Source organism: Paroedura picta, chromosome 10, assembly GCF_049243985.1.
Source record: "Paroedura picta isolate Pp20150507F chromosome 10, Ppicta_v3.0, whole genome shotgun sequence".
NCBI lineage: Eukaryota > Metazoa > Chordata > Lepidosauria > Squamata > Gekkonidae > Paroedura > Paroedura picta.
Genome location: NC_135378.1, coordinates 31,332,976 through 31,358,259, shown reverse-complemented (window position 1 = coordinate 31,358,259; position 25,284 = coordinate 31,332,976). Strand labels below are relative to the sequence as shown.

At 40.2% G+C, this 25,284-nt stretch overlaps 1 protein-coding gene across 4 annotated transcripts in view; it reads left to right on the top strand.

Annotated features, from left to right (window-relative positions):
• The first annotated feature begins 557 nt into the window (after positions 1–557).
• CLOCK (clock circadian regulator) overlaps positions 558–25,284 on the top strand; it is a 49,248-nt gene continuing 24,521 nt past the window's right edge. Inside the window, exons 1-9 of one of the 4 annotated variants that reach the window (XM_077302001.1) lie at positions 558–941; positions 5,117–5,262; positions 5,988–6,167; positions 18,790–18,913; positions 19,462–19,553; positions 20,654–20,713; positions 21,466–21,614; positions 22,721–22,812; positions 23,565–23,654. In XM_077302001.1, the coding sequence (XP_077158116.1) occupies positions 19,507–19,553; positions 20,654–20,713; positions 21,466–21,614; positions 22,721–22,812; positions 23,565–23,654 (438 nt within the window). In that variant the 5' untranslated portion in view covers positions 558–941; positions 5,117–5,262; positions 5,988–6,167; positions 18,790–18,913; positions 19,462–19,506. The remainder of the gene's footprint in view (positions 942–5,116; positions 5,263–5,987; positions 6,168–18,789; positions 18,914–19,461; positions 19,554–20,653; positions 20,714–21,465; positions 21,615–22,720; positions 22,813–23,564; positions 23,655–25,284) is intronic. The other 3 variants (XM_077302004.1, XM_077302002.1, XM_077302003.1) reach the window with 3 other exon arrangements.

The window sequence follows — 25,284 nt, the reverse complement described above, 5'->3', positions numbered from 1 at the left end:
GGACTCAAATTTTGTGCTACGCGGTCAAAACTCAGTATAATAATAATAGTAATAACAGCAAACTATAAAAGAGGTATCCCACAAAACCTGGCGTATCCTCTCCCTTTAGGATTGCACTGTTTAACCATGCCTGTTCAGATTACAACTATTTCCGGACGGCTACGGGGCTCTTCTCTGTACCCGCGCAGCAAGAGCTGCACGACAAGAGGAAACCAACAACACGGTGTCGCGGCGCGCGGGGAACACCCGTGTGGCGGCCTTATTGCGACGCGGAAATGTTGCGGGGCCGTCGCTGCCCCTGGAGGCGAGCAACGACGGGAGAAGGTGACAGGCAAACGGAGGACCAATGGGAGAGCCGCCTGGGCCCTCCTTCTCCCGCCTCTTCTCCCAGGCAGGGTAATCTGAGGTCACGGAACAAACCGCAGAGCGAGAACTCCCTCCCCCGTAATCTGGGCGCGCACGCGCACACTTCTCCCCGGAGTGCTTTTTCTCCCCCCCGCGCGCAAGCGCGCAAAGCCCCGCCGCTCGCTCAGGCTCCTGACGAAGGAGGGGAATCACCATCAGCTCCGTCTGCGGCTGTTTGGTAGTACGAGGCCAGCTGCACATGCGCAGTCTCGGATCAGGGAAACACAGGGACCCGGACCCGTCTGAGACTTACGGCTACCGCTCTCGCAGCAAGCCTGTTCCTTACTCCCCCTCTCCGCCGGCGCATGCGCACTACGCCCCAAGACTCCTCCGGAGCGGCTTGGAGACGGCTACTGCCGCCGCCGCTGTTGCTGCTGCTGTTTTTGCCGGTAGAGCGCGAGGGCGGTGCATGCGCAGTGCCGAAGGGTCCCTAGGCCTGCCTAGAGCGAAAGCGGGGGAGAAGAAGTGCTCTCTGTGGCGGCGGGCGAGAGGCTGAAGAAGAGCGCAGGAGGAGGAGGCGGCGGCGGCGTTGCACAGTAAGGGCCAGCCGGGAGTGCTGAGGGGACGGCGGGGAGAGGCAGCTGAGGGACGCCGTTCTGAGGGGAGCTCCGGGGGATCCTCCCGGCTGGGGCGCGGAGGGAAACTTTGACAGGCGCGCCGGCGCAGATACATGACCTCGGGGGTCCCCTCTGGGGGGGGGGAGGCCTCGCGGGACCCGCGCTGGGGGCAGCAGCCCTGCCGTCCCCTTCCCGCCCGGCCACTCCCGCCTGCGCCTCTCGGGCACCCTGCGGGGGTGGAGACGGGGCAGCCCGGGCGTTTCATAACGAGGACCTGCGGCGGCGGCGGCGGCGGCCTTCGTGCTTCGCGTGCCCCCCGGGGGCTCGGCCAGGGAAGGGCCGGCTCTCTCGCCGCTCCCCGTGTTCGTCTGCCCCCGGGGCGGGCGGGGAGGGAGGGGTTTCCTCGCCTTGTTTGCGTGCGAATCTAGGGCATTGGAGCAGCGCGGCGGGGCGCGCATTCCTGCGCTGCTTGGCCGCGCTCGAGACCCTCCGCGGAGCCGGCGGCCGGTGTCTGTAGGCGCGGGCGCGCCCTGTCGACCTGGCAGGGCTGTTGTGGCACCTGGGCTGTAGGCTTCTGCGGGCATGTTTCTAAGGATTTCATAGGAAGGCTTGCTTAAGAGAACTGGCAGTAGGCTTCTTCCAGGATTCATTTATTTATTTCATTTATAATTAAATTTGTATTCCACCCGTCTCAGTGTTACCAGCTCGGGACGGTTCGCATCCTTTAATAAAGCAACAATATTGAATCAGTAGTAGAAAAACAGTTAAACATTACTCCTGACTCGCATCAACCAAAGATTTTTGATTCCCCCCCCCCCCATCCCATTGAGGACGGGTTACACTTAGGCAGGGCCAGTTCAGCTGGAGTCATTCAGTTGTCTACTGTCCCCAACCAAAAGCCTGGTGGAAGAACTCTGTCTTGCAGGCCCTCCAGAATGGGGAAGTTCCTGTAGGGCCCACAGCTCTTCCAGGTGCACATTCCACCAGATGGTTGAGGCCAGGTGTATACCTCTTCTTTACCTTAATGTTTTTTTGTGTTATGTGTTTTTTAATCTTATTGTAATCTATCCTGAGTCCCACGAGATAGGGTGGATGATCTGGAAAGCTGTGTTTGATTCCCCACTCCTCATGTAGCCACCTGGGTGACCTTGGGCCAGTCACATTTCTCTTAGGGCTGTTCTCACAGAACCGTTCTGTTAGAGCTCTCTTAGTCCTACCCACCTCACAGGGTTTCTATTGTAGGGAGAGGAAGAGAAAGGTATTTTTGAGACTCCTTAAGGTAGTGGTGGTGGTGATGATGATGATGATGACGACGATGTTATCCATTTAGTCGTATCCGACCCTCAGCGATTCTATAGGAAAGTCTTCACCACACATCTCTTGTCAATGACAGCTTCTTTCAGTTGGTCCATGGTCATCCCTGTATCGGCTTTGATCACGTGGAGCCAGCTAGTGAAAAGCATGGTATAAAAACCAACTCTTCTTCAAGGGAGATCTTGTGTGCTAACAAATAGTGCTTTAGATTCTGTACTTGCATGCATTTTTCTCACATTTCTGAATGTTAGCTGAAAGTAAAATTTTGTAAATACATAAAATGAAGCTGTTCAAGGGTGCCAAAGCTCTCCTTCATTGGGGATCTGATACATGGTAGCAATCATGTAGCCCTGTACAAGTTCCTCTGTTTCACATGCTCAGATTGTATACTTGTAAATAAAATAAATCATACAAAATATAGTCATTCTTCTGTGTCTTCTCCTCCAAAGCTAAGCCACACCAGGTAAATACTGTCCCTGGGTTTTCTCACTACTCAGAGACGTGTGGCTGAATAACAGTACACTTATTAAGAAGTGGTAATGCCGAACATAGCATTGACTTAATTCTGAATGAGGAGGAAGTCAAGCTAAACAACAGATATATAGGGTAGCCTTTGTTCTGGTTAGGCTTAGAAAACACTTGTAGCACCTTTGTAAATGGAGGACTCAGAAACAGAGAGGACTAACAGGCACACAACTAATCTAAAATCTAGCGAACTTAATGTGTAGCATTTTAAGTGATCCTTGCCTTAAGTGTGTACATTACTAGCCTTGGGTCTTGAATAGGGTAGAGTAAGAAGTAGTTCACTGTATGATTACAGGCATTTGTTTGGAGAGAACAGTTTGGAATGTAAGTAAATCTTCCAATTATCTACTTAAGTAGGGTAACAGTTTATAGTTTGCCAGCTAGACTGCTAAAACCATCTTTGTTTGATAAACAGCAGCATGGCTTAGTTACACTTATTGACTAAAAAAAAACTTATCTGTATAGCTGTCCTCTTTTGTAATATAGTTGACACTTCTAGTATACCTTATGTCCCACTTTTTTTCCTGCTACTTAAGCTTATCTCAATTTACATGGAACTCTATCCAAAACCCAGCTAAGTTTCCACAGTATTTATGTGCTCTTTAACCAACCTCTGTTTACTAGTATGATTCAGCAGCTGTTTTTATATCTTTCCTTTGCTTCTTTAAAAAGAGCCTATTATATTGTTTAAAAGATAGAACAAAATTTTTGCTGGTTATGTAGAACACAGTGTTACATGATTTCAAGCAAGGCATGCAAATTAGAATAGAAGCAAAGCTGGCTGTTGTGGGTATTCTGGGCTGCGTGGCTATGATGTGGTAGATTTAATCTCTGATGTTTCTCCAGTAACTGTGGGTGGCATCTTCAAAGGTAGGACAAGGCAAGATGGGAATCTCTCTATATGACAAAGAGATTCCTATCTTGGCATGTCCTACCTCTGAATAGGCCAGCCACAGTTACTGGACCACATCATGGACTAAAACTATCAGATCACGGCCACACAGCCCAGTATACCCACAGTAGCCAGCTGATGTTGGCCATAAAGCCTTTTACAATTCATAGAAGCAAAGCTGCTCTTTTCAGCTTGGACAGCCTGTCTACAGAATGTCATAATTCCCCTTGTTTAGTTATGCAGTGATATGTACAAGGCGATCCTGTGCAAGTCAGTAGTGTAACTTCCACTCATTGCTTTTAGGATTTAATCAAAAGCAAAATAATATATATATATCTAATCTTCTAAATGAGTTTAAAAAATTGTAGTATGTTGGGCCTTTATTCTTTATGAGTATGGTATGAGTAACTTCAGTTACATGAAGAACTAAATATATTGGAACATAAAGATTTGTAAACTTGGGAACTTAGAAAAGAAAGTGGATCTGTTGTACCACACTGAAAGTTCTCCTTGGTCAGGTATGACTGAATTACTTTGAGATTGACTTAAAAAGTGCTGCTGCTGTATCTTTCAGTCTGAGTTTTTTGAATTTCAGATTTCTAAAGATGGTTAATGTTTTTATTGTTTGAATATTTTTAAAGCTTCAAACGTAACTTAAATCAATGAAAAACAACAGTATTGTGTTCTTCCTTATGTCCACTTGTCCTAGCAAACTGCAATGAATTAATTTTCTTAGCGCAGGTTAATGGACTACAGATGTAAGCGCTTGCTCCATGCATTTTTGAAAATGTAAATTAATATTGGAATGCAGTTATTGTCTCATAGGAACATAACTGCAATGATAGATCAGAATGATGGTTCATCTAGGTCAGGATCATATAATCTGTGATGTCAGTAGTCAGCCACATACCACAAGAAAATACACAATTAGGACATGATAACAGTATGCATCCCTTTATTATTAGTCCCCAGCACCTGCTACATTGAGATTGTATTTCTGACTTTTGAAGGTAACTGCATTAATCCCCAAGTCTTTCCCACTATTCTTTACAGACCTTTTATCACATTGAAATTTCACAATTTTATTCAATACTGCTTGATAAAATTACATTTATTTATTTATACTTACTGCACTTATACCCCACTTTTCTTTCCAGTGTGGAACCAAAGTATTCTCTCCTTCCCCATTTTCTTCAACCCTGAGAGGTTGGTTATGCTGAGGCCATATTACTGTCCCAAGGTTACCCAGCAAGCTTCTCTAGCATATATCTTGCTGTGAAGGGTGGCATCTTAAACCTTATCAACATATAATTTCCTTCAACTTCAGAATATTGATATTTTTAGCATGTGTGTTTAATTTTTACTAGTCAATTTTTTACTAGTCATAATTTTGAAAGTTCTATTGCATTCTCTCCACCCCCAGTTGTTTTTTTAGGTAAGCAGGTTGAAACTCTCCATAAAGAAGATGAACAACCCCCAAGTGATTTTAGGGAGCAAGCTTTAAGCTGGTCTGCTCAGAATTAAGTCTACTTTTGTTGAATATGGCTTACTTCCAGGAAAGTGTCTGAGGTTTGTTGCCTTCTCCTACTTTCCTAATTTTGAGATGGGACAGGTGAAATTTACATTCAGTACCCTAGATATGATTGTTCTATATTTTTTAATACTTATTTTATACATTTTGTAATGGGACTTGGGTTTTCAACAACTTGTCTGATTATAAAATAAATATATTTATAATGTGGGATCTATTATAAAACATTAATATTGTTAACTTGTCTTCAATTTCACTAATGGAAATACTTCAGTTTTGTTTGTGAATATGATATGTACTTTACTTTATTAGAAGTTGCTATTATGGAATTGAATAAGAATTTCTGTACTACTTCATACTGAAAATCAAATGAATACGGGATTTATGTAAAAAAAAGCAAGGTTACAGTGTTAGTTCACTTGCCCTGGCACATTCCTTTGGAGTACTGTTGTGCAACACCCTAGAAGGTCATGTCCTGTTTTCTGATAGTGTGCAAGGGCAATTTACCAAGTTATAGCCCATTGTAAGCGTTTCTTCAGTAGTGGTTACTAACTGGAATATGTTAGTCCTTTTTTCACTCCCCATTGCCTCCAACTCCTGTGAAGATAGCTTCGTGTTTAAAACTGGAAATACCATGTGGTCTATTGAAAATTACTTCTGGTGAACAGAGTTGCACTTGGAGCCCTATATTGATATGCTGTAGTATTTATGCTGTAAGCAGAATGGAGTATATGAGAGCAGTACGCATGACTTTTTCTTCCAGCCAGGAGTTACTGGCTTCATAAAGTTTGAAGGGAGATGAAGAGAATGGCACACAGCATGTTATGCAGCATTTTGCACAGGATGGAAGTATGGCAGCCTGCGGCTTTCTCTTGTTTCCTTCCACCTCATAATTTGATCTGAGAAGAATGTTTTATCCTTGCTCAGCATCACTCTCAGTAGGGTAAGTTAAGATGCTGTTCACATGTGCTTGATACAACATTTTAATCTTCAGGGAGAGCACACAATCTGCAATAGAACATCCATATTCATATACCCATAAGCGATCACTTATATCTCTGTAAAGAATATCTCTGTTGGATAGCAGTGAAAGACATGTTTTTCTGGGTTCACCCTCCCCCCTTCACACACACTCCCAGATGTTTCTTAATGCTGATGGTTTCAGATGAAGAAAACTTTCTGTTGTTGTGGAATGTTCAAATGCTGTTTATCTTTGCCTCTATATCTTGAACAAGTTGAAAGTCACAGTAAGTGTTAAGGGAAAGTGGAACTCCTGAACAGGAGATGGTGTCTGCTGCAGTTAATGTTTTAATCTGCCCACCAGGGAGAGGCTTGTGAAAGAATCTGTAAAGTAGCCTAGGTTTTAAGGTAACATTGATGTCACTATTATATAACTAAGATTATTATAGAACATGAAGAAGGATCATAAGAAGGACTCTTAATCAATACTTTTGATTGTCTTACAAGTCTTTGGGCAATTCGAAAGAGCAGACAAGTTGTTACAAAGGCATGATTTATAAGAAGAGTTATTCCTTTTCCCCATACGGAAGTCTGGGGTGTCTGTTTCTCGTCAGGTCTTCCTGCATGTAACTCTGTTGCTTCATTTCCAGGCTTGTACTCTGCATATGTCCTGTTATTGTATTGTAGTGCTGAACATTTAGCAGTGTCTCTTGTAGCATGCATTTATGCTTGAGGAATAGCTGTGTTAGTCTGCTGCATTAAAGTAAGCCCAGTGGCACCTTAAAAACTGCCTCCAGTTGGAACTTGCTGAACTTGAATTAATTGGGCAGTCTCTGAAATTTGACATGTTTGTTTCAGTGACCTAAAGCCAAATTATGTCACATCTGCCTTTAAAGAAAACCTTTGGGGGAGGGAAGAGGACTGTAGTTGTGGCAAATTTTGACCCCACACTTATTCTTTGTTTTATTTATGAGTTTGATTTCCCCCTCCCTGTATATATGCTATTTTTGTTTATATAAACAAGAGTACCTGTGGTTTCTGTGGATTTTTCCATTTATAGCCTTCTACACCACATCCTACACTGTTCTTGATGGTCACCTTTGGGGACCCAGGACACAAATGGGAAAGTTACGTTCTTTTGAATGTGATTCTTCTTGCAGATCTCTGCATCCCATCCTATATTTCTAAACCACATTTCAAGGAGTGTTTTGGGGGCAGCATTATATACAATCAAATCATTAAAAGTAATGTTGAAAACCACAATAATTAGCATTAGTAATTGACTCATAAAAGTGTGGCTCGAACATCAAAGAACAGAACAAACCCTACTAACTTTACCAACAGAAAATAAGTTTCCAAAAGTTGATCCAAAACAGAACAGAAAAGTAGGGAGCTGACCCTCTAAACTTCCAAATGTCATTAGCTGCTGCTTTTGTAGAAGGGCAGGTATTTAATAGCTGGCACCATAATAACATAAAGCTTTGCATGAATGTACAACCTTGAAAAGTCAGTTTCACAGGGGCTGGTTATAAATTTCTCCAGTATGTTTCATAAGCTATGTGTGGTAATTGCAGGTAGCAGCTCTGGTATAGTAGTTTAGGCAGTTCATACTTAGACAGGTAGACAAGTTTTTCTGAAGTATATTAAAATATTTTACAGGCTTTCCTGAAACCATTGGCTTAAATTCCTGTTTAATCCCAGGTTCTCTATTCACAGAAAGCCTTTGACCAAGCCAATCAGTGGATCAGGACCCAAAAGTCAGTTGCACAGTGTCTGATAGTGGGTCACAGGCCAGCCATCTCTGCTCTAAAAATGGCTCTTTTTCTCTCTTCTTTCTCCATGCCAATTTCTCATATCATCTTGCTCCATTTGCCCACCTTGCTATTATATCAAGGGGTGTGAGAGATGCTTGGCTAGAAAATGGTATGGAGGGAAAAGAGCTCCTAATCCATCTGTGCTGCAGTTCCTAGCAGGATTGGGCTCCTGTGGCAATTCTAAAATACTTTAAAATGGTACTGCATTCCCATGATGAACTTGAGGATGCAGTACAAATTTAGAATCCAGTGGCACCTTTAAGACCAACAAAGTTTCATTCAAGGTATGAGTTTTCGAGTGCATGCACACTTCCTCAGAATTAACATACAGATTCCATCTATAAATAGGAATAAAACAGCAACTTGGATTTGTTTGTATTCACTTGAGATTGAATTACATGGCAAACATCCTGGGTACAATAAATGTCTATATTAAGAGAATAATGGCTGACTAGATAATTGCTGATAGCAGTAGGTGAGACCTTGCCCTTCTGTCCCCTGCTTGCCTTCTCAAGCATGTAAGCATCTTTGAAGTAGAGCATTTGGCTGTTTTCTGTTTGCAAACCAGAGAAAAGCATATATATCCCATTCTAACTTACATTGCATTATATTATAGATACATACAATCTACTTGTTCAAATCAATTATTCTGCTAAAGAGATAAATTAAAATATAGAGGACAATTAGCCTTTCTGAGGGATTGTTAAGAATGTAGGTTAGGATATGTAGTGAGTTGAGAAACCAATATCTTTCTTAGGTTACAGTGCAGTCTACCCACACAAATCAGTTCTTCCAAATAAGAGATAAATAAAAATACAGAAGATATTTCGCTTTTCTGAAAGACTGTAAAGAATGCAGGTTAGCATCTATAGTGAGTTAATAAAGCAATGTGCCTGTGGAGTCCTGGGGATTCCATTGTTTTGAGTGTTGTAATAACTTGCATTTTAGCAATTTCCCTTTCCATTCTGTTTTTGAAGTTCCTTTGTAATAAAACACTACTTTGAGGTCATATATTGAATGACCAGGAAGGTTAAAGTGTTCCCCACAGGTTTATGTCAGATTTGTGTGCATTTATCCTTTGGTGTAGGGTTTGCCCTGTTTGTCCTATGTAGAGAACGGAAGGGCATTGTTTTTATTTGATGGCATATACAATGTTAGAAGATGAGCCTGTGACTAAGCCCTTCATGGTGTAGTTAATGCAGAATTTGCATAGTTTGGTCTTTAGACAATCGGTAATGTGTGGATAAAATCTGTCGTCTTATCACAGCTCACGCACTGATGAAAACCTAAATTTCAGCTATTATGAAGGTGGTTTAAAATGGTATAATGCTGAGCATTATGCAGTTTGGGGCAAACAGCTGTTCAGTAGTATCTACTTACACACTCATGGTGGTTCTTACCCAGTGGTAAAAAACAACAACCCCATATGTCTCTCTCAAGTTTCAGTAGGAATTAGGAGAACGTTTTAGCTTGTACCACCCAAAGCCCCTTGCACTGTCCTTGAAAATCAGGTCATTTTCATTTGATTTCCATGCATTGATATATTTTGTAGAGAAACACACAAATATATGATATGTGACCAATTGTACTACCTCAGTAAACAAGACATGACATTTCACTACAAATGTTAGGTATACACATTTTCCTATGTAGGCTGTCTCCTTAGAGAAATCATGAAATGTGACTCGTAGAAGAATTAACTTCAGTACTTAATTTGAGGCAAGCCATTTGTATTTTGGAAACCAAGCCCTGACCCTGGACATCATTCATGTCATAAATTAGTGGGATTTCCCCCCCCCCTCCTCTACATATGCTGTTGCTTGGTAAAGAACTGAGTAAAATGTCACCATTTGCCCAGGGAGCCAAAAACATTGGGCCAGCCCTGAATGGGTCACTGTACTGAATATTAATGTGTTTCTAGACTGGTTTTTGATACAACACTAATGTATTAATATTTTTACCTAGTTATTTTAGTATTTTTGTTGCCTTCCTTGGGTCCTTAGGTGCCCAGGAGAAAACTAAATAACTATTTACATGTGTTTGCGAAAAATATCTTCCATACTGAATATTTAAAGTGACCTTGTCTGTTAAAAATAAGTGTCACTGAAGTACATGCTCACTTAACTGCAGTTATCAACCCCCTTCAGGCATAATGCAAATTATGTGTTGACAGCCGAATATTAAATAAGCAACAGTATTTACTTTAAAATGCCACTCCTCCAGCCTGGGTAGTAATCAGTGGTTTTATGTAAAGCTTTTGGCTAGTGATTTAAATTATTGTGATTTGACTCTATTATCCATGTAACATCACTACAGATAATTTTCTATTGCAGCAGTTGTCTAAGTGGCATGCTGTTCAGCACACTGCAGAGCTAGAATATGTAAAAATCACCATTAGCATATCCAGCATTGTCTGACTTAACAGGTTTCTGGAACTTATAACATAGTAGAGCACAGTCCATTGTACTCGCAGAAAACATTTCATAGGCTTCTTCAGCAGTTCATATTCATTGAGCTGTTTCAGTATACAGAACATGCCTGGCAATTCCCTTCAGTAAGTTCAGACTGTGTTCTCCAGAAATGAAAGATATGGTCTCCTATATAATTAAAAACATCTGCATATATTAAGTATAGCTATAAAGCAAGTTACTGGCCATCCAATATGGGCATATGGTTCTTACCTCAATCTTTTCTTCACAGGGTTAATTACATTCACAGCCTGTTGAAACTTCTAGGTCTGGTTCTGGATTTGGAAGACAGTACACTGAAAACTATCTTACAAACACTATAACAGGCCACCTGATAGGACTTTGCAAACCATCCTAACTACTTCTGGGCCTGGCTTGTGTAGCCTATCAACTGTCAGTATCAACCCTAACAGAAGATGAAGTGGTCTGAGCTAGAAGCTACCAAAACCAACTGACGGACCACAGTAGGCAGGCCTAAAAACCTGGGTGGAGGTAATCAGGAACAAACCAGCCAGGCTGATCACTTTGGAACTTCTGATTAGAGTTGAGTTAATCGATAAAACAGGCAACCTCAGTATTTCTTGAGTGGTGACGTGACTTCAATGTCTCATGTGGATACACCATGGAACATCGTTGGGGATGGGATGGGCAGCCATCATAAATGGGTAACCAAGTTATTTGTAGCAGCAACATTAATCAGGAATCCAATATACTGGAATAAACTGTGTTGTTGCCACTGGACTCCTGTTTTATTTCACCAAGTATGATTTAACAATTTTGAAGAGGGATTTTTTTACCATACTCAGTGTGATTTTTGTAGTTGGGAAGAGAACAGGTCCAGATTTCAGGGTGACATTCACAACCCCAAGAATATAAGAACATTAAATGAGAGGACAATCTGAAATGGCTGTGAAAAAAATAATTTGTTTCATAATTTAAATAAACATGACTTTCCTAGAGTTAAAAAGAAAAAAAATAGTTATTAGAACAAGCATAAGCTCTAATAATGGTATTTGTCTCTGAAAAGAGGCTATGTAGGCTGTTTGCTGGGGAGATGAAATTTAAAAATAAAAATCAATTTAGGCGTCATTAGAACTTTGTTTCTAAAAAAGTGTTTCTAGTTCCTTTGTCCCCTACAGCTCTTTAAGCCTTTCACTTGAAATCTATCTAGTTATAATAAATTTGTCAATTCCTGTGATTTCTGGTTTGATGTGAAAAACATCTGTAAAATTTAAAGGTTTACATTTCTATTTATAATTTTTTTCTTTTTAACCAGTAAAATTCCTGATAAAATCTCAGCTAGTGCAATTTTGCTTGAGAATAAGAACTGGACATAGTGATACTTATTTGAAATTTTCCTTAAATATAGAATAGAATTAAGTACAGAGCAAGAGTGGAGCAATAGAAGCATATAATGTCGTAGCTTTATTTTAGGGAGAAATATTAAGGCCTGGAGGATCATTGTCCATGGGGTCGCGATGGGTCGGACACGCAATGGGTCGGACACGACTTCGCACATAACAACAACAACAACATTAAGGAAAGGGAGCCTCTTGTGGCACAGAGTGGCAAGCGGCAGAAGTGCTGTCTGAAGCTGTCTGCCCATGAGATTGGGAGTTCGATCCCAGCAGCCGGCTCAAGGTTGACTCAGCCTTCCATCCTTTCGAGGTTTATTTTATTTATCATACTTCTATACCGCCCTCCCCGGAGGCTCCCTGGAGGTTGGTAAATGAGTACCCAGCTTGCTGCTGGAGGGTAAAATGGTAATGACTGGGGAAGGCACTGGCAAGGCCATCCTGTATTGAGTCTGCCATGAAAATGCTGGAGGGTGTCACCCCAAGGGTCAGACATGACTCGGTGCTTGCACTAGGGGATACCTTTAGCTTTACCTTTTTATTAAGGAAATGGAAGGATGTTTACTAGGACAGAAATTTTTGACTTAGAAAGCAAGAAACTTCGACATAGAGCTCCTTTCAGACTTGAAACCAAGTTAGAAACTGGACTTTGTATGCAAAAGGTACCCTGTGATATATCACAAATTATATGGTACTAACTGATTCTGTAGACTTCAGAAAAACATCCATGAAGCTGTTCTGGCTCTCTAACAGTCACCCTTTGCTGTCACGCCATACACACAGTACACAGGTCTCCCATGGCCACAAGAGACAGGGTCTGTATGAATGTCCCGCACTCACTGTTGGCCACACCATCCAGAAGGGCACTCATGCTGTCAAGGGCATCTCTATAGCAGCCCCCATGCTACCCCTGTTGATGGACAAAAGGGGGCTAGCAGTGTGGAGGATGCAGGGGGCACGGAGAGCCTTTGACACATCCCCAATAAGGCTATTAATGCACCTCTCTCCCCTACCAGTGTCCCTGACAACAGCAAGAAGCCCCTCCAGGTGCCTGGCAGCTGCTGTTACATATAATACCAGCCCCTTAATCCATTGCTCATGTCAGCTCTCCAGCTGTTCCTGCTCAGGTGCTGCACACATGGATGATAAAGTCCACAGGATGGGCTGTGCTGGCTGAGGCCCCATGCCGAAAGCCATGCAAGGGGCCAGAATTACTCCCCTCTTCTGGGCCACCAAAAGTCACAAGTGATGTGCCTCACCCTTGCCACCCCATCCTCTTTTTTGTCAGGTGAGGCAGCACCAGTGCTATCCAAAGAGGTTGAATCTGCCCTTTGCCTTCCTATCAGCCACTGGGCCCAGGGACACTGTAATACCCGTGTGCTTCCTTGGATCAGGTGGACCACAGAGACCAACATTGCCATGTGTGTCTTTGGGGGTCAGGATGCATATGTGATCCATTACATTAGCACAGAACTTCAGGAAATACAGAACTTAGCATGGGAAGAACACAGTGGACAGTCAGCAGAAGCCATCATGCTTCTAGATCCCCCCCCCCCAAGTTTTCTCATCTCCCTTGACCATCAGATGGGTAGTCTTGCTGCTTTGGTCTTTTTCCATGCTGCTCAGCTCCATTTTCCTCTGGCTTCAACACATGGTCCTGAAGCTCTTGGCACAAGGTCCCTTGGGCGGTTATAGGAAAACCTTGACTGTGGATATAAGGCCATGACAGTGGCAGAGACTCCCTTGTCCATAGGGGTGGGAACTGGGCACTGAGGAGGGCAGTCACATAACAGCATCCCTATGCTGGGAGTTCTTTGTGAAATGCAGAGAAATCAGTCAGGACATTTTGGGCACTGTGGGATGCTGCAGGTGGGAAATCCTGGTTCTCCCACATGAGGCCATGTGATAGTGGGGCCTGTGACACCATACAGCATTTCAATGCCATGACCACCCATCACCACAGGAATTTTACTGCCTGCATTATGGCTTCTGCTCTCAGTAGACTCTCTGCCACTGCTCACTCAAAAGGGGTACCTTCCTCAAAGAAATTGTTCCAGCACTTCAGATTGGACATCTCTATTCAGGCAACATGTCTCAGGGAAACCTCCACCACCATGCTCTGGAAGGTGGTCTGGAGCTGCTCCTAATGGTGGCAAGAACAACGCTTGCATGCTTCATCACCAACCTGTACAGCAGCGCCTTCTCCAGTGAGGCTAGCAATGGCCATTGCTGCTACCAGATATTACTGCAGTCACATTACCACACACAGAAGATATGGGCCATGCCACAATGGGAAGACACCCATCCCTCCTCCAGGCTTGACCTCCCCATGTTCCTGCCGTGGCCACCACCTGATAGGAGGGAGACATGGGTGGGGAGAGAGATGCAGGAAAAGAGATTACGTAGTGTCTGGAGGGTCCAGGGTGCCAGCTGTCCAGAAGAACATGACCTGGGTAACCCTTTGCCACTGTGAGTGCTGCCACCTATTTCTGCAGGGCCTGGTCAGCCTCTGGAAGTTTGGTGTTTGCTGTTTCCCTTGCTGTTTTTTTTTAAGTTTTTGATAGAAAATGTCACTGTACAGCCACTGCTGGAAGGCAGAGACAAAATCACCACTTGCTAAGACTAAAAGATTGATTTGTTGTGATATTGAAAGTAGATCTAGAGCAGGGAGTAAAGGGCTGGCACTAAAGGTGTGAAAAACAGTCTTGTATGGGATTGCACAAGGGATTCTAAATCCTTCTTTAGTTCATAACAAAACATTTCAATGAAGGTCCGGACTGAGGAGGCAGTCTGAAGCTTTTCTCTCAACCTGCACTGCCGTATGTACGTCTCTTCTTGTGTAGTGTAGTTCACTCAAACGTCTGAATGGTTACTTTAACTGTATAGAGAGAACATGTTGAACTCATGGACCACTATTAAAATAGCTTTGTTTTTTATTCCTTATTAAAATCCAGAGATTTTGCTGCATCTAAAAGGTAAAGGTATCCCCTGTGCAAGCACCGAGTCATGTCTGGCCCTTGGGGTGACTCCCTCTAGCGTTTTCTTGGCAGACTCAATACAGGGTGGGGGACAGATAAAAATGTTCTTGTTTTAATAGAGAGTTTAAAATGGTGTTCTTTTTGAGAGTCTTTAAAGATTTTCTTGTGTTAGTATATTGGTTTTGTTAGATGTTATTGTAGTTGTTTTGCTTCTCTTTGCTGTCTTGTTTACTGACTTAAAAACGTGGTTAGAAATGCTTTAAAAGCTTTATTGCAAAAATCTGGATAATGTCTCAACATACAAGATGCCATAATCACACTTTTTTGTATATATTTACATACCCCAGTATACACACACACACACACACGTACATATATACTGTATGTCAGTATTCATATAAGCAGTCTAGCATAGAGTCTGCTTACTTGGCTAATAAAAAGTGAAGTATGTAGCAAGGTTCCTCATCAAGATGTGACCATGAAATAAGACATATAAATAGTCATAAGCCTACATGTGTGGGAATAGTATTGGTTGTCAGCCTCCAGTAATCAGCTTCTTATAGGTTTATATGTTATTATCAGTAGCTGGTCCTTGCTTTTTGCTTATGTAGGAAGGAAATGAAGCAAGGGGCACGTTTAAGGCCAACAGAGTTTAATTTGTGGTATAAGCTTTTGCGTGCATACACACTTCATCAGATAAATACCAGTATCCGCCCATTCTATGGTAGTTTCTGTAGTTGCCACTGCATTGGGGAATAGGCTGCATTTTGAGGTTTAGAAAAGCCTTAAAACAGTTATTTAAAATAGTGTTTTTGTAATTGCAAATTGGATGTTCTAATTTTGTATGGTTATTACTTATTTCTGATGATGTACTGATTTGAAGCTGGTTTCATTCACTACTGAATTTTAGGGCATGTTGTTTTAAAATACTTTTCTGTGGAGAACAATACATGTCTTAATAAGTATTCCCCTTTATTATTTTGCATCTAAACAGATCAGATTTTCTTTATAGGTCTTTCTAAGCAGTGTGTGGTTCAGCTCAGAACTAAAATAGTGTTATTTTCCACTGGCAGTATACTGTGAATACAGTAAATTATTCCATTTCCTCCTAATTGTGTATTGTGTCATATGATAGCAACTAAGTAGAGATGTGAAGGCCCTCAAAAATGATCATGTAGTACTGTAGTAAAATTAACTGGCTGTCCAAATATGTTGGAAGCTGAATTTAGGGATGTTCACCAGGAAAAATATTGGGACTTTTCAGATTTGACGTTTCCTGATTTAGTACAGCTTGAATCCATAGAATCACTGATTTGGTATATCGATTTGAGTTTGGGCAATACAGGAAACTCTAACAGATTTGGCCAGAACAGCTGCCAGAGGGCTGATCCTGCTGTGGAGAGAAGCTTCTCTAGGGAAGAGGCAATTCTGTCCTCCAAGATCCATCTCAGGAGCACTCAACTGCTTGGGAAGGGTCTGTGAGGCATTTAAAGAGCTCTTTCCCTGCCCCTTCCCAGACAGCTGACAGGGACCTCTCTGCTGCCTGGGAAAGGTCTGAAAGACATTTAAAGAGCTGACATTTAAAGAACTTTAAACACATTTAAAGATTCTCAGGATCAGCCGCTTGGTGGGATCCTTCTCATTGCCCAAATCTCAAATCAGCCAAATCACAAACTCAAATCAATTTTAGTGTCTGTGATTGGGCTAGTTTAAATCAATTGGATGTTTGATTTATAGCTTGGATAAGCCTGAGAAATACTTGAATCAGCATTGATTTAAGTATTTTCAGATTTATCCAAGCCAAATCACCCTAATATGAGACTGTTTCTGTCCAAATAACACACTTCCTTTTGTTTGTGACAGAATTTATTTTCTGATTTCAACTTGTATTTTTCCTGCTTCTCAGATAACAAAAATTAGGATGTGTATGCTAGCATTGTTAGCATACAATGGAAATCTGCAGGACTTTCTTTAGCACTGAGTATATTTGTAATTTTGCTTGTAGAAAGCCAGCAGTGCAGGAATATTCCAGTCTATTAATTTAAAGGTGCCTGGCTGGTGCAACTCTGTGTGGGATTGAACTGTTGGACATTTATATTGTTTAACTCCACAAATTTGAGACATAGCATAATTTTATGTGCCAAGTCATAAATGTTTATGTTTTATGTTCTTAAAGCGGGAAAATAAGTTTAGGTTTGACTAGAAAGTAGGTATTACATATATTTCAGTTTTTCCAAAATGATTTCTTTTTTTAAAAAGTGCTATTTTCCTCTCATGGCTTCAGTGTTTCTGGAAATGTTGCATTTCAGCTGAGTGTTAAATCTTCAATTAGAGTTTCAGTGCTGGTACAAAGGAGCACCAGTCTTTCCTGAAATGCTGCAATGGCACCAGTTAATTTAGTTCTGTGAACAATGAAAGTGCTGCATAAATGCTAATGAAAAGGCTGTATAAATACTGATGAAAGCACTCTATAAATGCTAATGAAAGTGAGATAGATCTTTAAAGTCTGTCAAGGCTTGTGTAATGATTGGCAAGATACTTGTACTTAAAGTTTTTAAATGCTGGCTTTATTTTACAGTTTCTGCACTCTAGACTTCACAAGATCTCAGTGTGCATATTAGTGGATACATTTGTTTGCAAAGAGAAAGAACGCTGTTCAAATTAGAGATAAAGGTTTAACTACCTTAACAGGGAAAGTAGGTCAATAGGACAGTAGGCTATTAGGCCAGGGGGGAAAAAAGAAACAAGCAGGTTCTCTTGAGTCATGCTCTTGACGATATGTTTTTCCCCTTCTGCTGGCGGATTGTTTTCATTTCTTTTAAATTTCTATATGAAAATCCCTTTAGAAGAAATTTAGTTGAGCAGCTCTACTGGCAAGAAGACACATTTATTTTAGAAATGAAAGTTAAATATTCTCTTCACTTTCCTGGGAGCACAAAGTACCAGTCTAATATTTAGAAGGAGTTTTGAAGTAGTCCTAGAAAATGCGCTCTCCTTTTTTAGTCACTGCTAGCAGCAGTAAAGTAGATGAAAATAATAGCAGTGGTAGAGTTCATTAGTCTATTGCTTGCTATATATATAGTTGGTAAGAACAGAGGAAAGGAATGCTATAGCTTGCTCTTACTTTCCTCACGATTCTGAACTTTGACAACAGCAAGATTTTCATTCACGATTTGAGTCTAGAGATTGACAGCAGCATTAAGGAGAATTTTAAAAAGATAACATTGGCATTTGCAGAAGGAAGTCTGCGGCCATGTCTCCATAGTTAACTCCTTTGGGTTTAACAATGGAACAGCCACTAAAAGTTGTAATGGAATGACCCAGTGCTGTCAGAGGCAATGCAGAAATCATTACCATAATTGCAGCTGTAGACGTGTAGATTTACATTCTTTGGTTAGGCATTTAGTGGACTGTATTAATATATTAGCATACATCCAATGTGTATATATGCACAAGAGACATAGCCTAAGGTACACACAAACAAGAACAGCTCAATGTATGCATCTTCATTGCTGGCTTCAATCATTTCTATATGGAGGTTGCAGGCAGAATGCCTTAAGGTTTGTGTTTTGCAAAGTGAAGTTATAGTAATTAAAGACAGTTTTAGAATGAGGAAATGAAGATGCAACAGGGCTAGGAATGCATGTGGCATGAACGAAATTGTATTTAGAGCTGAGGGAAAGAGACCAGAAACATAACAATGACATACAAAGTTTTAATGTATTTGGAATTAAATCACTTTGATCGCAATGAAACTCATTTTAACAGACATTTAGACATCACATCTTATTCAGGCAAAACTGAAGTGATATTCAATAACTTTTTTGTGTGTGCTGAAGTAGTACTTACATTTTGGTAGCCTTGTCATTATCATTATTAAATATATTGTATTTTTGTAATGTGTGTTTAAAATTAAGGGACTTATAATTTTGTAAAATATTTATTATGTGCAGAATTCCATTAACTACCTTTTTTCTTTTCTTCTTATAGTACTGACTTAGAAATTCATGCTATTCTGCTGGCAATATTTTTGATGGCACTTTTTTTCTCATGAGGCCGTTCTGCAAACAGTCATTTTACAGCATCTATATTTACCATCTATAAAAGTATAAAGGTAAAAAATAAGATGGATTATGTATATATGTATTATTTGATTTATTGACCACCACTTCTGGGCCAAGCAGACTCGTGGCGGTTTACAGTAAACCCCAATAAAACATCAGTAAAATTACAGTTATAAAACCCCTAGCAGCATGACCTATTCTGCTCCCTTCCAGCTCCCTCCCACAATATCCTATTGTGTTAGGATATCTAGGATATAGTATCAACCAGGAGAAGAGTTGTTGGAAACTTCTTGGTCTGTTAAAAACTACTTCATGCGTGGTCAAAAGTTGGAACATATGGAATTTTTGTCTCTTTGTGTTACCTTGGTATGTAGCCAACTACTTTCAAAAGTCCTTTCAGTTTTGAATAGGATTTTTGGTTGGTGATGTGATTATTCAAAAAATAAAGACTACTGCATGGTATGCTATTGCTTTTAATGGGAGTAGGAAATGTTATTTTGAGGAAATAAAAGAGTAATGCATGGATGTTTCCTTCTGTATCCATTATTTCATTTCTGTATCCATTATTTCATTTCCTTCTGTATCCATTATTTCGTAGACAAGACGTACAAATGTCTACCACAAGACTAAAGTGTGACATGTTATGTTCTTTACCATAAGCAACCATAAAATGAGCTCCATTGCAGACAGGTAAGTTACCTTCTAGTTTTGGTATTTATATGCCTGCATGTCTGTTAATTAATTATGTTTTAAAGTGGATTTACAAAGACAGGTAATGGAAAACTGAAGTATATCTTTGTAACATTAAATACTATGTTGTCTTCCCCGAAAAATACATATTAACAGCAATGTAGGACAGCAATGCACATGATCACTAAATTATATCTCATGGACCAATGGTGTTTTCTCCCCGAAACTATTTAGTTACAATGGTAAACAATTCAGTATTATTTGCATTTAGATAAATTTTACTAAATCCCGTTTTGGATTAAGAGGTGCTGGTAATGACTAGGCTATTTCGTTTGCTTTCTATGGCTTTGAGCCACCTTGATCTTGAATTATCAGTCAATATCAGAGGAATAAGGACTCCATTTATAAAGTGAGAGAGATAACACCCCCATCGCCATCCAGGTTGCAAAATATTCTGCAATTTTATTTAAGGTTAGAAAATTTAGTATAGTTTTTAGCAATTGGCTGATCTGTTCTTACTGATCCTTTATTTGGTTTAAATTTATCGTTTTAAAGTTTCTTGTTATGGCCGGCAAATGTTGTAATAATAAAATTTGACTTTGAATTAAATACTGAATTTGTGGATTAAGGCATTCCCCCAAGTTTTTTATTTTTTGAGAATGTTATGCTACTTTTCTTTCTGACAATGGGAGCTTACAGAAAACATGACCCACAGACTGAACAATTAAAATAAAAAAGAAGATATCCCCCAACCAGCTACACAGTTTTCCTACAAGGTTAACATTGACTTTATATAGTTAACTGCCTAAGGGTCTTCTGCACATCCTCATGACAACCATTTTATAATGCTGGAACTATCCCTGAAAAAGAATGGACCTGTGTTGTGGCTGATCTGATTCCTTGAAGGGTGGAAGAGTGTCTGGGAGGATATTAAATGGCATACAGGCTCACAGGCCTTCAAGTATACATTATAAGCATACAAATGTGTTTATCTTTGAAAAAACTGAGCATTGACTATTTCTCATAATTTTTGTTTCTTTTGCATTAAGGTAACACTGTTACATGAGGCTATACTCTGAATCTTATTCATTTTCTTTTAGAGATGATGGTAGCATTTTTGATGGCCTTGTCGAAGAAGATGACAAGGATAAAGCAAAGAGGTATTTTGTGACATATTTAAAAAGGTCACGAAGTTTGATCGGTGCTTTGAAATGAGCTTCTTTGTATTGTTAGACTTTGGACAGGGTCCCATGCAAAGCAGAGGCTGGGAATATCTCCACAACTAGCACTCTGAAGTGTACACATTGCCAAACAGGCTGTCCACTCCGACAGTGCTGATCTCTTGTTGGGAAGAAGGGGAACACAGATTTTGAGGCACCTCTTGACAAGGGCTTCTGCAGAGAAGTGACCAAACTGACAACCTATATTGTTCAATAGAGATGAACCTTACCTATGGCATAATTCCTAGATACAAAGATCTTTGGATCAAATCCCTTGTTTTTCGGACATGCTAGCAGTAGGCAATATTGCAAATAAAAGATTAACAATAATGTAAATTGGTTTTGTTTGAAATGTGCCTTGTGATTTTCTGAATCTGCCAAGCGTAGAGATTAGTTTTTCTTGTCTCCCATCCTTTTCCTAGGTACTTTTGAAAGAATGACAATATATTTATGCCTTCGGGGAGAGATCTTTAATTTATAAAGTCCTTACACAAGCTTTAGGTTGCCTACTATTGCGGTTATTCTTCATCCTGACTTTGTCGAAGTTTTTTCTGTTGCTCAAGTTTTCCTGTTATTTTTTACAAATATGTTATTGAAAGTGGCATATATAGTAAGGGTGGACACTTAAACACATTAACAGAATTGCATAAAACTTTTTTTGTAAATTTTGTCACAATGTTTCTTTTCTTTAGAGTATCTAGAAACAAATCTGAAAAGAAACGCAGAGATCAGTTTAATGTTCTCATCAAAGAGCTGGGATCCATGCTTCCGGGCAATGCTCGGAAGATGGACAAATCCACTGTATTGCAGAAGAGCATTGACTTTTTACGAAAGCACAAAGGTAATTCTGGGATTTTGCAAGGGCATTGAAATTACTGCAAGTATTTTATGGTGCGAACATTTGTTCTCGTTTAGGTCTGTGGCTCAATATTTATGGGAACAAATTGCCTAACTGTACTGAAGCAAATATATTTATGCTGGAATTTTCCATAATTCATAAAATAGTTTACTTAACTTTGCACCTGTGCTCTTGCGAGTATAGCCTAAATATTAGGCGTTATATGAGATAATTATTAATTTAAAGAGCAACGTTTCAAAACTGAGGAACCCACACACCAAACTCATCATGCCTGGATTATTTGTGTGGTTGTGTGTATGTATGCATCCACATTTATTAGCATACATCTAATTTCTTATTGTTCCCAATGAACAATTTTCTACTATTAGTTGATCTGATTATTTAGAGTCTAGTAATGTTTTTGTTCAGAGCTTAGAAGCATTTTGACATAAATTATAGATATTATGTGTTGGAGGAAATGCAAACACAAAGAGGTCTCTGACTCTACAACCACTCTTAACTGTTGGCCATAGCTTTCTGTGCTGAACTCCAATTTGCTTCTGTTCTAGTATGACTTGGAGTAAAAATCTTTCTCTCCTCTTCCTGTGGGGATTTATTCATAGGATTTGTATGTTGCAGAGACTTCCATTCAATTTAATCTATAATATCTAGTTTTATTTAGTCAAACTTTTTGCTTTTATTCCTGTGTGCATGTCCTTCATTGGGTGACAACAAATTACATCAAAAATATAAGGCGGTAGCCAGAACTTGGACATCATCAAACATTAACCATTGAGCTGTGGGTCACAGTAGTTAGGATCCAGATGCCTTGTGCTAGCCTTTGGGAATTTTGAAACTTTCTTTCTTGGAAAAATGGACACTCCTGTCAAATCACAAATTGCTTTTGAAACTCTCTTCATACAGCATGGTTTATGGTAGTTTGAAAAAAAATAAGGGTAAAAACTCCTGTAGATCTTGACTTTTAAATGAAACAAATTCCAGAGCGATCCATCTGTCAGCCCCAAGGCATAAAAAAATCAGCATACTAAGTTAGGTATACTGTTTAGAACATAAACAAATGTGCAGATAATTGTGTTTCCCTTTTACAGAAATTACAGCACAGTCAGATGCCAGCGAAATCCGACAGGACTGGAAACCCACATTCCTTAGTAATGAAGAATTTACTCAGCTAATGTTAGAGGTAGTTCTATTTTTTAAATTCTAAAATGCATGAGTATCACTTTTATTATACTTGTTTCTTTCTAAATTATAAGAGTATGTTGCAGTCTACTTTTTGCTATGTCACCTTGATCCATTGAGCCATGGAGATTGGTGGGCTACAGTGGGAAGGGGTATATTCTCATGGCAGTTATGTAATTTCCATCAGCTACATGTATCATGGGATGCTATTTAGGTCCTTTGAAATGTTTGACCAGGGAGAGGGTATTTTTGACAACTATTGATATATTTATCCCAGAATGTATTATACATTTGGCCCACTTTTGTGTAGGACAATGTTCAATTATTAGCATTTCTCAACATTCAGTTATTTAAAGCTAATCTTCTTTTCCTTCATTACGCATTTTATGTCTGTCAGCTGCACTTGAGGTTTTTAAATTTAATTTTATTTATTGTGGGATTTATATTCTGCCCTGTCTTTGGAAACTCAGAGCAGATTACACATTTAATATAATGAGAAAGGGAAACTCATAGATTATTGGGGAGAGATACTGTCTGAGTGGTGCAGTGTTTAAGAAAGGGTTTAGCCATTTTTAGTCCCAGGAAGTAAATCTGTCCAAATACAATTATGGCACATTTTTCAATCAAAGATGCTCCTGTAAAAAGGTACTGTTTATGATTTCTAGTTCAAGTAAAAAGTTATATTTTTAAATACATTGACTAAGTTGTACAGTAAGCTACCTCTTTGTAACTGTTCCCTATGTTTAATTTCAGGCTCTTGATGGTTTTTTTCTAGCAATCATGACAGATGGAAGTATAATATACGTATCAGAAAGTGTAACCCCTTTACTTGAACATTTGCCAGTAAGTACAAGCTGCTTTCGGTAGGTTATCAGACTGAGTTGGTCATGGGATGTGCAAACAATTTACCATATGCTTTATAAGATTCTGGAGCTTAAGCAGTGTGCATATCTTTCTCCAAGGCTTTTTCCCTTTCTTTTGAATGTAAGTCCTGTTGTCTTACTGTCTCTCTCACAAATGAGGCTCATGTTGCTTTGGTGAGTGTGAACCATCCAACTCTTTTCTAGAAGTATACACAGCCACCACAGAGAACAACAGTAGTTATTGGTAGATGTAATAGTAATGGCACATGGACGTAACACATAGAAATCTGTATGTTATTTTCCTTCCATGTTCATATCAGTCTGTGAAAATATAATGCTCAGTTGTCAAAGGGCATAAATGATTTTGGGGTGTGGCAAAAGTGCAGCAGGCCCAAATCTTCCGAAGGGCCTAAACTGTATCGGCTGCATGCCTTGCTCTGTTCACTTCTGCCTCTGAGCCCTGCAACACCATGCCAGTGTTCCACATTGCAGTATGCCTTCTTAAACAGCTGAGAGCAATCATGCAGACTTGGACACGTCTAAGTAGGAAACGGAGTTCAGTAATTTGTATGCGGTGAGGATTTTTATCCCCCACTTGCCATATGTATGCAGACATACTCTCTTACAGTGGCATTTTTGATTAGCAGGCACACGTAAACACACAAAGTGCCACTCAGTTAGTTCTTTGTATTCTTAAAATGGGCTCTGTGCAGCAAAAAGTAAAGTGCTTGTCAAAGTGACCAATAGAGTCATCATCAGTTAATGAAGGACAATCTGGAGTCTGATAGAAGCATCTACAATATCAAAAATGCAGGGTGCTGATTGCTAGGGCTGATGTCATCAAAATCTATACTAGACGGGGTGCCAGCTTGGTGTAGTGGTTAGGAGTGCGGACTTCTAATCTGGCGAGCCAGGTTTGAATCTGCGCTCCCCCACATTGCAACCAGCGGGTGACCTTGCTCGCCACAGCACTGAGAAAACTGCTCTGACTGAGCAAGAATATCAGGGCTCTCTCAGCCTCACCCACCTCACAGGATGTCTGTTGCAGGGAGAGGAAAGGGAAGGCGACTGTAAGCCGCTTTGAGACTCCTTCGGGTAGAGAAAAGCGGCATATAAGAACCAACTCTTCTTCTTCTTCAGATTGAATTTTCTAGTGACAGAATAACTTCCTTGTCCTCCTGTTACCCAAATCAGCCTACCCTTTGCCAGGGCAGTAATATGCAAGAGTATGTCCAGTGCAATTCTTTAAAATTACTTTGAATATCACACCCCTAATTTCATCATTTGAAAGCCCCTTCTGTGTCAAAAAGAATAGTTCCCCCCCCCTTTCTAAACCGTGGAAGTCGTAAAATGGTTTTCTGGACCCCAGACAGTCGCTGCTTATACTACGTGATGGGTTGTTAATTGAAATGGAAGTGGTGGCAGGTGGTAAGGGGTTCTATTGCAGAAAATAAATGCATTAAAAAACTTGATGCGTCTGTTTAAGACTTTGGATGACCTAATTTAGTAACCTTGTCATGGTAACTATTTGCACTAGAAAGGCAATAAATACCAGTATAATTTTTAAGAGTTGTGAATTTGTGATGGCCTTACATGGCAGAGATGTATAC